This window comes from Mus musculus, chromosome 4, assembly GCF_000001635.26.
Source record: "Mus musculus strain C57BL/6J chromosome 4, GRCm38.p6 C57BL/6J".
NCBI classification, from domain to species: Eukaryota; Metazoa; Chordata; class Mammalia; order Rodentia; family Muridae; genus Mus; species Mus musculus.
The window spans coordinates 136,206,018-136,220,447 of record NC_000070.6 but is presented as its reverse complement, the minus strand read 5'-3'; the positions used below and the strand labels follow the sequence as shown (position 1 = coordinate 136,220,447).

The window sequence follows — 14,430 nt, the reverse complement described above, 5'->3', positions numbered from 1 at the left end:
CTGGGCTGCCAGCTCCCACCACAAGATGAGAAGGGCAGCGGAACCCATTCCCTTCCCAATGAAGCCGCCGCCGGTGAGACGGGAGTACGGCCAGCTCTGAGGAGCAGATTACCCAACAGGAAGGACGCAGACTCAAGCTGGCTCAAGAACCTGCACCGCAGTGAACTCACCTACTGCCCCACTTAAGGCTGCTATGATGTTTGGGGCAGCCGCTCTCTGTGGTACCTTGTTCTCCCCATCAGCCATTTGCTGTAATATTCGCCTCTCCGTGTCACAGAGGGAGGAGGGAGGGAGGCTAGGGAGGCTGAGCAATGGGCCCAAAGTCTTGGAGGAAGCCTCTCTTACACCCTTGCCCCAGGAATCCATGAGGCAAACACAAGCAGGAGGACCCCCTTCACCCTTCCTTTCCTTTCTCTGCTCCTTCCTTCCTTGTTTGGAGGGAGGGGCAGGCTCTTAGACACCCCCAGGATGACCTTGAACTTCTGATCCTCCTGCTTTTACCTCGAGTGAACCCAAGGCTTCATGAATGCTCCCTTCTAGGACTTTTCTTGACCCTCTTCTCCCATCGCCCCCCCCCCCGCCCCGCGCACCCCCCCCCGCCCCACTTTCTCTCCTTCTCGCTTCTCTCTTTCTCATTTGAGACAGAGTCTTACTCTATAGCCCAGACTGGCTTCACACTCATAGCCATAGCAATCCTCCTGCCTCAGCCTTTCCTGTCTGGGACTGTAAATACGGGTCACCACATATACACACACCCACACCAGATTTCCCAATCTTCGCTTCTGAAGAGAGCCAGCTCCTCTAACAGGGATGTCTCTGGAGGCAACGCAGGACCATGGAAGGACCCGCTTTGCAGTGCATACGTTCACAGCTGCCTGACCAAGTGTCCTGGACTGGAGGCTGGAGGGGGTGAGGTGCTGAGTTTGGGGCCTGCCTCCTCTGTGTACCCCGATAAAAGCTCCTTCTCCTTCTGTGCCTCAGCTTCCTCATCTGTACAGTTTAGCTCCGGGAGACTTGAGATCTTAAGCCCATTCAGGGATGCTTGGGACTCAGGGCTGACTTCATGATGCCCTGCAAGGCTACTCCAGCCTGGCCAGCTGCGGGAACACAAGTCCACCTGGTGACTTCACCCAATGTCCCTGGGCCCGAGTCCTAGGCCTCTCTGTCCCGCTGAGCAGTCGGAAGGTGCTAGAGGAAAGTAGGATTCAATCCTCTGCCTTTGCACAGCCCCGTGGGGGGCCAGAACTGGCCAGTGGAGTGACTTTGCCTGGCTGTCCCCGCTCCTGGGCCTCCTGCTTCAGAGCCTGTCTTCTGGAATGAAGAAGCTGGGCGGTGACAGGGAAGACTCCTGCTGGCTCTGCCATTTATTATTTCAGGACGCTGGCTGCTTTCCTTCCTGCAAGGCTGGAGCCTGAGCCTGCCGTGTGCCCCAGGTGGGGCCTCGGTGCATGGTTCCTAGCCTGGGCAGCAGGCCAGCCTGAGCAGCTCGCTCCCTCCACTACCCCTTGTTGGGTCTTTGGACTCGGAAAGGAAGAGGGGGTGCAGGAAAGGAACCTCGCCCTCCCCCACATGGAGACCTCAGCAAACCCCAAGTTTCCTGGCTGGGATTTTCCTCGGGAGACTTCTCGGCAATGATGAACTAAGAGAACAAGAACTCCGCTGGACCGATGGCTGACGATTCCCGAAGATTCCCAGCCCGACCCCTGGCTGTCAGCCCTGGATTCCTCCCAGCTGAGGGAGACAAGTAAGAGATCTGGAGCCTGGCGCCCTCTGGCCTCCACTGGTAACCAGGACGACATCCACCCCCTGTTCTCCATCATGAGCCCCTCTGGCACCAGCTACGGGGAGCTCTTAGCAATTTCCTGACCATGGCAGGCTGATTCCAGTCACCTCAGCTGCTCCCTGTGCCTGGAGGGACTCTTTCTCCTTCCTTCTGGAAACGCTCATCTGCTCATCTTCCCTGACTCAGCACGAGGGTCACCTCAACTCCCACCACTGCTGGACTGCCTCGCCTCCCCTTTTGCTGTCCAGTGCCAACCTACAGGGCGTTATCAGGCCCTGACTGCCCTGTGTGCCACACAGGTGACCTTGGAGGTGAGACTGAAGACGGAGGGAGGGTGTACTTCCTATGTGTGTGCAGAGCTGGAAGCCAGGGATGTGCTGGATGCCCGCAGCGCCTCTCTGCCCTTAAGACAGGGTCTCTCACTAAGCATGGAGCTAGGCTGGCAGCCAGGAAGTCTGGACAATGCTCCTACAGTACTGGGGTTACAGGCACCAGCATAACCAAACTCAGCTTTTCACATGTGTTCCGGAATTTGAACTCAGGTCCTCACGTTTTTACAGCAAGCTCTTACCTGCTGAGCCATCTTTCTAGCCCCCTCATTACTTTGTATATGCAACACCCACCACGGGAATGTATGTTAATTCCTATGGGAGGAATGAGAGATCGAATGAATGAATTAATGAATGTTATCAAGGCCCCACAGGAACAGAAAAAAGGTGGCAGGAGTTAAGGGCACTGATTGTCATAGTATGATGTCCAGTATTCTTAGCTGTGTGATGTGAAGCAATTGAGAACCTCTCTAAGCCTCTGTTTCCCCTGTTGTGGAGGAAGGTAATAACAGTATCTATCTCAGAGCACCGAACCCTCTTTTTTTTTTTTTTTTTTTTTTGGTTTTTTGAGACAGGGTTTCTCTATATAGCCCTGGCTATCCTGGAACTCACTCTGTAGACCAGGCTGGCCTCGAACTGGCCTCGAACTCAGAAATCCACCTGCCTCTGCCTCTCAAGTGCTGGGATTAAAGGCCCTCTTCAGCATTTAAGCCACTACTCTGGTGTGCTGTACATAGAACGAGCTTCCTAATAACTATTACCATCCAGTAGCTGCCTTTACAACATCCCCAGGCTGCCCAGGAAAACCACCTAGAGTGCTAAAAACCAAACCAACCAAACAACAAATCAATCAAACAAGAACACCAAGACCTACGACCCCAGAGACCCTGGGGACAGCAGGAGGAGCCAGGTGTCACTCAGCAGAGTGAGCAGGATCTGCTCTGGGCCACTTCCCAGGTGCAAATCCTGGCTCTGCCACTTCCTGCTGGTAGAGGAGCCAGATTTAGCAAAAATAAATACACAACACTCAGCTGTATTTACATTTCAGACAATTGCTGAACAACTTGGGAGGTGAAGTACGGCCCAGGCCCAGATAGTGCCAGTATGTTACCTGGCAATCCCGCCTGCCGGGCTACTTTACCCCTCGACGCCCTGAAAGGTTTCTCACGTGGGGATCACACAAGGGAGCCTGTGAAAAATACTTTCCACGACGCCTGCTCTGTCTGCTAAGCCAGATGAAGGGGACAGACTTTAAAAAACGCAAAGCTAGCCAAGACAGAAGACCGTACGTTATGGGAGTCCAGCTACGAAAAACGTCCAGAACAAGCAAACCCAGAAACACGAAGCAGCCGGGGCCGGGGTTCCCGCTACACAGAACAGGGGTCCTTGCTGGGGCAATGTGGTTGAGAGTTGAATAGTGGCAGTTATCGTACAACACTGTGAGTGTACAAAAGATGTTCTTGTGTTTTTATATGCTTCGAAATGGGAATACAGCCTAAGGGCAGCATTTGCCTAGCAAGTGAAGTAGTCATTCAACCCCAGTACCCATATGTAAGAAAGAAAGAAAGAGAGAGAGAGAGAGAGAGAGAGAGAGAGAGAGAGAAAGAGTGAATAAATGAATGTTTTTACATTGTGTGTGTATCTGAGTGTGGTGTGTGTATGAGTGCAGACTTCAGCAGACAGAAGATCCTTGATGTTAGTGCTGGGAACCAAGCTCAGGTCCCCTGGAAGAACAGAACATTATCTAACCACGAGGCATCTTTAAATACTTTTTTTTTTTTTTTGAGACAGGGTCCTGGGTGTCTGGAACTCGCCCTCTAGCCTTAAACTCTCAGAGATCCGCCTGCCTGTGCTTCCTGAGTGCTGGGAACAAAGGTGTGCACCACCACTGCCTGGTTATAAATATAATTTTTAAAGTGGAAATATAGCTCAGTGGTAAAGTACGTGTACAAAGAATGCGCAAGACCCTGTCTCAGCAGGAAAGAGAAAGGAAGAGAAAGAAAGAGGGAGGGAAAGGAAGAGAAAGAAGAAGAGACTGAGGGCATGGTGGCGCACGCCTTTAATCCCAGCACTCGGGAGGCAGAGGCAGGTGTATTTCTGAGTTCGAGGCCAGCCTGGTCTACAGAGTGAGTTCCAGGAAAAACAAAAAAACAAAAAAACAAAAAAAAAAAAAAAAGAAGAAGAGAGGGAGAAGAAAGGTTTAAAATGGTGAGTGTGACATAATGTAAATTTGATCACCACTTTAAATAAGACTACCTATTGGGGCTGGTGAGATGGTTCAGTGGTTAAGAGCACCAGACTGCTCTTCTGAAGGTCCAGAGTTCAAATCCCAGCAACCACATGGTGGCTCACAGCCATTCGTAACAAGATCTGACTCCCTCTTCTGGTGTGTCTGAAGACAGCTACAGTGTACTTACATATAATAATAAATAAATCTTTAAAAAAAAAAAGACTACCTATTGAACCACAGGAGACTATAATATGCAGCCAGCACGGAGCCTCTGGGGAGGTTATTAACAAATGTTTGACTCAGAAACAGGTGGACGGGCGAGCAAAGGGCAGAGCAGAGGGAAGATCCTGCCTCCTTCAAAACCAGGCTCCAAGCCAGGCCTGGCTTTACAGACCTAGAATCCCAGCACCCGAGAGGCCGAAGCGGAGGGACCCCTGCAAGTCCAAGGCCCGCTGAGTTACAAATGCAGACCCTGTCTTTAAAATCCTAAAGGAAAGATGATAATAAGCAAACCGGCTCTGCACCTCACTCTCTGTCTTGAGCACAGTCCTTCCTGAACTGGCACCAAGACTGCTCGGATCACTCTTGACTGTTCGCTCCGAGCAGCTGCCTCCTCTCCGCTGCAGTTGTTGTTTTGGTGTGATTCTGACCCCTCTACCCTGCACACGCACATGCGCGCGCGCACACACACACACACACACACACTTGCACACACAGGCACACAAGCACTAACATGCACACATGCATGTACACACATTATTTAAAGTGTCTGTTACGTGCAAGGTCTGTGATGGACACATCACATGTTACATGTAACCCTCTCAAACAACCCCCCTCAGAGTTATCCTCTCTGACTTACACACATGGAGTCTGAAAGGATAATAATCTCTTTGTCTGCTGTCACACAGCCAGTGGGAACTCGAAGCTAAGTCCGTTGAACCACAAACACCAATCGATCGCTTGCTACTGAACTCAGCCAGGCAAATGGATACTGTGAACATCACCGGTTGGTCAAGCTTTCATGGACAGAGTCCTTCTAGCAGATGGGGACCTTGTCTGGTCACCTCTGTGACCTTTGTACATACGGTGTTCTGTAAACATGGTCTACCAGGTCACTAACCTCTAGTGGGCATTCAAAGCTTACTGATCTGTTGTCACCCTGATGGCTCAGTCACCTGGAGAATTTCCAAGCAAGTCCTACTCAGACCTTTCCCCTGGGAGACTCGGACTCTGATTCCACAGGGTCAAGACCCAAGGTATCTGAGGTTCTTCCGGTAAGGTCTAGAACCAGCATGGAGGAACCTTCAGCATCCGCCACCACATCAGCCAGCTCAGACCTCCAAAGTGCTTCTGGTGACTGGAAAGCATGACAGTCCTGGGGCCTGCCCTAGAGCCAGAGGAACCCTGTGTGCTTTCCCGGAAAACACCAGGCCTCCCTCTAAAGGGATAAATATGCCCAAGAACTAAGTGACTGGAAACTGTAGCTCAGTTGGTAGAGTGTTTGTCTAGCATGCATGAAGCCCTGGGTCCAATCCCTAACACTGCATATACTGTGTGGAACAAGCTTGCAATTCCGGCAAGGCAGGAAGATCAAGAATTCAAAGCCATCCTGTCAAGCGACGCTGTGAGGCAGAAGCAGGGATGTCCCTTTGTCGGGGGTCACACAGCCAGTAGGAACTCAAAGCCAGGTCGGTCGGACCGCTACTACTGAACCCAGCCAGGCGAACGGATACTGTGGTCGTTGGCCAGGCTGCAATGAGAGACCCTGTGTCGAAACACAGAGGTCGGGCTGGTGAGATGGCTCAGTGGGTAAGAGCACCCAACTGTTCTTTCAAAGGTCCAGAGTTCAAATCCCAGCAACCACATGGTAATGAGATGTAATGTAATGTAATGAGATCTGATGCTCTCTTCTGGTGTGTCTGAAGACAGCTACAGTGTACTTACATGTAATAAATAAATAAAATCTTAAAAAAAAAAGAAACACAGAGGTCAAGAGCAATCATATATGGACGTCTGAGATCAACCTCTGACCACCCACACACACGTACACATTTAGCAGCACACGGGTTCACAGACATATAACAACATATGCCCCACCCACTCACCACCCTCAGACACATCACACACACAGGAAAGAGTTAAAAAGATAAATGACAGAGTTGGATGATCAAACCGCCTTTGGGGCTGTTTCTTCCTTCCAAAGTTTCAGTTTCTGTTCCCAGATCTACCTGGCCACTCCGCGGACCAGCCAGAGCTGGACATCGGCCAAGAAAAGCCAGCGCTCAAGGCTGAGGCATGTGCTGAGGTCAGACTTTGAGACCAGGCCGAGGCTGACCCTCATCCCAGACAGAGGCAGCCAGGAGGGGAAGGGCTGGGATCACAGTCACCTCTCTTCAATAATTCTCACCAATCTCCTATAACCCGTCCCCATCTCTTCTCTCCAGCATACAGGAGACAAAGACACACAGTTCCCACACTCACCATGGGCCTACATAGTGTTGAAGCCATTGATGATATTGCTGCCTGCTTATTTTGCTATAGTGGCGCCCTGGCAGCTGGCCACCTCCTCCCTCCTCCCTCCTCCCTCCTCCCTCCTCCCTCCTCCCTCCTCCCTCCTCCCTCCTCCCTCCTCCCTCCTCCCAGCTCTGAGGTCTGCAGTCCACACAGCCCTCCCTTCTTCCCTGGGAGCGCCTTTCCAGTCTCATCCATTAGCTTCTTCCTCGGTCTCTCCAGGCTTCAGTTCCTCGGAGCACGGGCCAGGGTGCCCTGCATTCCTCTCCCAGAAGTGATCTCCTCTATTCCCACTGCCAGGATGGACGTAAATGGGACACACAGATTCGGGGACTTTTGGAGTACTGGGTTCTAGACTCCCAGACACCTTACACACTGCTAAACCTAGAGCCGTGTCCTGCCAACCTGGCCTGTGATATCATTCTGGCTGACATCTGCCTGCTGCTTAGGCCTGGCTCTCCAGCTCTGGGAGCTTCTGGGAACTTCTGAGTTTCCCATCAAGTGACGTCCTATTCTGTTTAGAAGCGCCCAGGTGGGTGTTTCTGGGCTCACAGTAAGATGCCTAAGGACACACCTACCATCCCACGGATTGTCTCTGTGGGGTGTGTGTGTGTGTGTGTGTGTGTGTGTGTGTGTAGGCCAGAAGTTGACGTTGGGTGTCTTCCTCAGTCACTTTCCACCTTATTCATTTATTTTGGTTTTTGCTGTCCTGGAACTTGCTCTGTAGACCAGGATGGCTTCTAACTCAGAAATCCACCTGCCTCTGCCTCCCAAGTGCTGGGATTAAAGGCGTGCGCCACCACGCTTGGCTTATTTTGCTTTTTGGAGATAAGGTCCCATGTAACCTTAGCACTGGAGGGGCAGAGAGAGTAAAATCATAATTTTTGAGGCTAGCCTATTCTATATAGTTGATTAAGAAGCCAGTCTCCACTACAGAATCAGACCCTGTCTCAATAAAACAAGACACATGGAGAACCATATCAACAACAAAACAGGAGACTCAGGAGACAGCTCAGCGTGTACAGTGCTTGCTGCACAACCATGAATCCCTGACTCCCCAGCATCCACATAAAAAGCTAGGCCTGTCTGTGCCTTCCCCTGCATCTCCTCCCAGGGTTGAGAAGGGAGAGACAGGAGGGTCTCTGGGGTTGGCTGGGCAGGCAATCTATTGAGTTAGTGTTCTCCAGGTTCAAAGTGTGTTCCTGGTTGGAGGAGAACCAGGGTACATAGTGAGATCCTGTCTCGAAATAATAGTAATGAATAATGACGAGAACAATAACAGTAAAAACCTCACACACAGAGAGACAGACACACAGAGACAGACACACAGACACACACACACATAGACACATACAGAAAACAGACACATACACACACATAGGCACATACACACACAGGCACACACAGAGATAGACAGACAGACACACACACACATCGACACATACACAGAAACACACAGACACACACAGACAGATACATACACACACAGAGACACAGAGACATACACACACATACACCACAGCAAAGCCTAAATTACTAGCATTGCCTACGAGCTTCCGTGCAGCCTGGCCTTGTCTATCCTCCTAACTCTACGCTTTTCCATTTACCCCACTCTAGGCTTCTCTCCCTTCTGCCTCTTTTCAGTGCCTCATACACTTGAGGTTCTTTATGCGTAAGGTTCTTTACTGCTGGAGGACCCTTGCTGAAGCTGTTCCCTCCAACTAGAACAACCCCAGGCCACTGTTCTCTGTTTAGTTTTTGTTTCATTTGTTTGTTACTCAACCAATCCTTTTTAGGCACCTACTGCAGTGCTATGACAGGGGCCTGGGAGTATAGCTCACAGCAGAGGGCATGTTTAGTATGCATGACACCATAAATGTAATTGCTAGCCACACTGAAAACAGTAATTAAACCAGGGAATACAATACCAAGCTTAGAGTCTAGTCTCATGGAAGAGAAAAATCTATTCTATCAAGCAACCAGATGTTAATGAAATAGTTACACAAATTACACATATACATAACATATATACATATATATGTATATATGTATATATATATAATTGGTTTTTTGAGACAGGGTTTTCTCTGTGTAGATCCACTCCCAGAACTTGCTCTGTACACCAGGCTGGCCTTGAACTCACAGAAATTCATCTGTCTCTGCCTCTCAAATGCTGAGATTAAAGACGTGTACCACTACAACCTGGTAATAAATATAAATTTTATCCGTGGAAGCAGTGAGAAACAGTAAAAAACGCTGAGCAGCCGGGCCAGCTGACAAGCCTGATAGGTGTGGACCAGGGAACAATTTAAGAGCGAGGGACAGACTGCAGATACACAGCAGGTAAAACTCATGGCCCTTGGTGAAGAAGAGTGCGTGAACCTCCCAGCTTGTACAACAGAGCCTGGCTGGTGCCCAGCCTGCAGAGTCATGAGTGTGGTCCGAGCAAAACCACTGCAAACCACTGGACACGGGAGTCTGGGCTGGGTGAGTCACTGAGAGGCAGGAGGTGACTGAAGCCATGGAATAGCCAGCCTAGGGAGAAGGGAGAGCAGGAAGAGAGATGACCCAGGGCCCAGCCTTAAGGAAGGCCCGGACGAGGGGATGAATTTCCTGTCACCTGCTACCACAGGCAATCGCTGGTGACTATGCTGTTCCCCGGGCTGACTCCTCCAGAAGAGACGGTCCCAAGGGCAGGGACTGCATCTCTCTTCCTGAGAGATGAGCAGTCTTAGCACCTACTGTGTGGAACGCAGTGTTATTATGAGGCCTTGGGCAAGGCTGCCTCATCCAGTCCTTGGACAATACAATTAGGTTTTGATCCCCAGTGTCCAGCAAAAAAGTCCAAATGCCTAACTTGTGTCAGGACCCTCCAAGATGCGAAATGTCCCTTAGCATGCCAGTCTGTCATTAAACTTTCTGTCTAGCTTTCTGATAGACTCATCTGTAGCCGGAATAATACGCAACTGTTCTAAAAGAAGGAGACACTGGCAGAGAGCCTCATGAACGACACCAAACAGAGAGAAGCTCTGTGGATGGTCATGGGGGGGGCGGTGAGGGAATCTCTGGACCCTGGCCTCTTTCTCTAAGAAGTGATCTCCTCCCCCAGGTAAAACCATGGTCATGTTTCTCATGCCTGAGTTTATACCTCCGTGACCTCTGTTGATGAAACCGGGGGTGGGGATGTCTGGGGAGCTTCTGTAATCAGTCCAGAAGCTGGGCTGGACTGTCAGGAATTTGGAAGTGGGACATGAGAGACTGGCTGGGTTACCTTTAGACACTGGACAAGTGAGGTCACATAACCGTGGGGGCCGAAGCTGCACTCTGGGGCCTATCCAATGAGAACGGAGCAGAAGCAATAATCAGAGATGAGACGGACGGAGTAAGACAAGGTGGATGAGGTGGTTGCCTAAGTCCTGACTCCTCCCAAGCCTCAACTCCCAGGTTACTTGGGGTCCAGTTCCAAGAGGCACCCCTATTTCTCTATTTCTAAAGCAAGCTTCCTTTCCGCAGAGCCTGGCCAGGAGTGTTCATATCATCTATAGTCTCCAGGATCCTGTAAATTTTTGTGTTTTTGTGTTTTGTTTTGTTTTGTTTTGTTTTGTTTTGTTTTGTTTTTGAGACAGTATCTATTATGTAGCCCTGGCTGTTCTGGAACTCACTATGTAGACCAGGCTGGCTTCAAACTCAGAGATCTACCTGCCTCTGCCTCCCAATCGCTGGGATTAAGATGAGAGCCACCACGCCCAATCTACATAATATTTTACACTAAAACAAAAAGATACATCATGAGGCAAACTGTGATGACATTAATACTGCGAATGCTGCCATTTTGCTCTTATTTTTATGGCACCCGAGACTAGACCTGAGGTGTTGGGCTGTACTGTATCCCCACCTGATTAATATCAAAACTTTCGGATGGACTCCTTAGCCAGAGGTCGTACACACCCACAATTATAACATGCAGGAGGCTGAGGCAGAATTTGAGGCCAGCCTGGAGCTACATAGCAAAACCCTGTGTCAAAAGGAAAGGGAAAGAAAAAAGAAAGAAAAGAAATTCTTCCAGAAAACCAAAACCCCTGGGTACGGTTGTGGCAGTACACACCTGTAATCCCAGCATTCAGTAGTCAGAGAGACGGGAGTATCATGAATTTCAGGATAGCTTGGGCTAGACCCTATCTCAAAACACACACACGCACACGCACATACACACACACACACAAGCCAAAGAAAAGGTAATTCTGACTCCACCAGAATTTCAGCTATGCAGCGTGAGACATGATATGGATTTTAGGTAAACATTCCCCTAGCCATGACCCTTCCTCCACCTATCAGCTCTGAAGATAAGCGCTGGAAGTATGCAGATGTCCACAAGGGTGGCCTCTTACAGAGCAGGCGTCAAAATGGTCTCCTGGCTTCCTTTCGTGCTTTTCTTCCAACCAACCCCTGAATTCACTCACTCGTGTTCTCTACTAAACTGGAGTCACCTCGTCTTCTACCTGGAAATAGAACTTCCTCCTGGAAGTTCCCAAGATGCACTGGTCCTCGCTGGCTCGCTCCCTAGCCTGCTCCTTTGACCTCAGACAGTACTGACTGTATCTTTCCCTGGGTACTCAGGACAACTCCTGGCATTCTCAAAGGAGGATCATTATGCCCTTGGTGCCCAGCACAGAAACAGCACAGAGAACTGCACAAAACACAGCAGCCAGCCTGGCCTGCTGAGTCCCACGTGGCAGCTGCCTTACTTTCTCTGTGAAAGTCAATGGGGTGGTGGCTACAGAGGGGTCCAGGACAGTCAGGGGCTGCCTGATGCAGGGATTATTGTAATACTCCCTCATGTTGTGCAGAGATTCACAGTGAAAAACAGGCAACCATTTGCAACCCACTGAAGTTTTAAGCATGGAGGAACCGTGAGACTCGGGTTCAAGATGACATTATTGAGGCTTGGAAAAGTTCTAAAAGATGTTTGGGAGAAAGAGACCGGGACCAGAGGCTAAGGCAATCATGGAGGAATGCCAGCTACCTTAATCCCTTGCTCTGGGAGCTCAGGCAGTGTCTTGCCCTCTCTGTGTATGGGTTTTAACATCTTAAATGAGAGCAATTCTAGCTGATTTCTCTATTGCCAGGGTCCTTCAGCCTGGACATTCTTGGTTCCTATGACCTGTCCAGGGTCCTTCCCAGTAAGGTGGACAAAAAAGTCCTGCAGATCCTAGAACAGAGTCTCTAGTTAGTTTCAGGAAACTGGTTAGAGCTAGGAGCCTTGATTCAGGAAGCAACCGCGGTTTCAAGCCTGGTATTAGGTTAGTCATGTCCAGTACTGGAGGGAGGAAAAAAAAATCCCAGTATCAAACTACATGTAAGCCCAGCACAATAACAGAGAGACATGACCACGAAACCAACCAGAAAGCTCCAGCAAAATCTCTAAGTCGTAAGTCAGACTTTTCATTTGGGGGACGCTGGAATGGTGAGGGGGAAAGCTGAGTTTGGGGATCTCCTGCCTTTCTGTTGCAAAAGTGAAAGCTTGCAAGCACATGGATCTGAAGGGAAAGAAAGAGAAAAAGAAAAAGGAAAAGAAAAAGAAAAAGAAAGAGAAAGAGAAAAAGAAAGAGAAAGGAAAAAAGAAAAAGAAAAGAAAGAGAAGAGAAAGGAAAAGAGAAAAAGAAAAAGAAAAAGAAGAGAAGGAGAAAGGAAAAAAGAAAAAGAAAGAGAAAGAGAAAGGAAAAGAGAAAAAGAAGAAGAAAAAGAAAAAGAAGAAAAAGAAAAAAGGAAAAAAGTTGGATTTTGTCTGGCCTGACCTGAGGCAAATCTGAGCTTACACAGTCAGGTAAGGTCAGTCAAATGCATGGACACTTAGCCAGAGCAGATCTCTCCCCTCTGATCCAACACTGTAATGGACAACCTGGAGGAGAGGATGATGGATAAAATCCCTAAAGATGCTGAAGGGTCCTGAGGCGTGGTGGCTCTGAACCTATGCATCATTTGAAATCCGACAGTCTTTGTATAATTGTCTGCCTTCCTTACCAAAGAGGAAAAAGTCCAGACAGAGAGCCAGCCAGTCAGGGGAGAAGAGGAAGGGAGATTTCCTAAGACCTCAGCTCAGGGTATTTCTGGGTAGCTTTGTATCTGCCACACAGTAGGTACAACTTATAGAGAAGGCCAGACTGACCACTGAAGTCCAAAATGCCACCTCAACCCAGGGCATTCTCTAGAAGAGAGCTGGGTTCATATTATCCCCGTCTGGCCCCAGACTACAGGCTCTCTGCTCCAGTGTATTCCTAGGGGATGAAAACCTGCAGCGAATCCAGAGAAGAGGAATGAACTCCAGTGAGCTTGGGAATGGGGTGGGGCAGCCTACAAGGGCGAAAGAAAGAGCCTGGGACACTTTGCCTGAAAACACAAAGAGGAGAGGGGAGGGGAGAGGAGCCTATAAACTTGGCCCGCAGCAGCCAAGGTGAACCCCGGCTCCTGGCGCCTTCCCATTCACAATCATTCCACAAGGCAAGCCAAGTCTCAGAACCAGCAGCCAGGAGGAGGGGGCCTCCTCTCTCTCTCTTGCAGCCTGGGAGAGGTAAGTTCAGGACTGAGCCTGCTTCTCAGAAAGGGAGTGACCTGAGGGGCTGCATATTTGTGGGGTTCTAAAACGAAAACACAGAACTGTAAGCCGCTGAGCAAATACACATATAATGGGCAAGTCGCCCAAAGTATATGGGAGATGTGCCCCAACATGTGGAGTCTGTATCGAGGTGACCCCGAGATCCCATCTGGTCCTCTCTTCCCAGGCTCCACCTTGGGGACACAGATGTTTGAGATGAGCTCGGTTCCCACAGATCTAAGAGGGGCGGGTTTCTGGAGCGCAGCGAAGAGCCATCCTAGCTCCAAGCATTCCTGCAAAGGTCAAAGCCAGGCCCCAAGTTGACCTGAGGTCCCCTCCCGCCTCGGCCCCTCACCTCCTCCCGTGCCAGCGCCGCCCCGCGGCACCGGGGCATCTTGGCGGCGAAGGCAGCTGCTCCGGCTGGGGAACTGAGGTCCTCTGCGGTGACGGCCAGGAACTCCGCGACACTGAGCTGCTCGGGCATGGTGGGAACGAGGCGAAAACACCGGAGCTGCCTGGAACGCGGGGGACGCTGCACTTAACAGTGCTGGTATAGCTGCTCTGCGCAGGGCCTGTCTCACCACCCGCAGCGTCCTAGTCGAGGCCTCTTCACTCCCTGCTCCGCCCCGCCCCTAACTAACTCCGCCACGCCCCCGCCCGCCAGCCTTTCTCTCTCCGGCCACGCCCCCAGACCACTTGTCTACCTCCCTGGCCACGCCCCGACTCGCTGGTAACTCCCTGACCACGCCCCCATCCCCCTCACTCTCCGGCCACATCCAAGCCGCGCCCCTAACTCCCTGGTCACGCCCCAACCTCGCGTTGGCCCCACTCTGCCCTGCCTCCAAGACCTACAGATGGGGAGAGTTCTCCTGGGGCTCCGCTCTTGACTCCCAGCCCCCGTCCCCGATCCTCTTCCCTCCCTAGCCCCGCCTCCAAAGCCTACCACACACACACACACAGACACAGAGCCTGGCTCCTGGTTCTG

At 50.6% G+C, this 14,430-nt stretch overlaps 1 protein-coding gene across 5 annotated transcripts in view; it reads right to left on the bottom strand.

The window, feature by feature from the left end:
- Asap3 (ArfGAP with SH3 domain, ankyrin repeat and PH domain 3) overlaps positions 1 to 14,098 on the bottom strand; it is a 40,228-nt gene extending 26,130 nt beyond the window's left edge. For 2 of the 5 annotated variants that reach the window (NM_001355698.1, NM_001008232.2), the window contains exon 1: positions 13,801 to 14,083. Coding sequence is in view for 3 of the 5 variants with exons in the window: in NM_001008232.2 (NP_001008233.1) it covers positions 13,801 to 13,929 (129 nt within the window). In the remaining 2 variants the exon portion in view is untranslated. Of the gene's footprint in view, positions 1 to 5,201; positions 6,145 to 6,823; positions 6,866 to 13,800 lie in introns of those variants that run through there. The other 3 variants (XR_390738.4, XM_006538761.3, XM_011250233.3) reach the window with 3 other exon arrangements.
- Between the last annotated feature and the right edge of the window lie 332 nt (positions 14,099 to 14,430).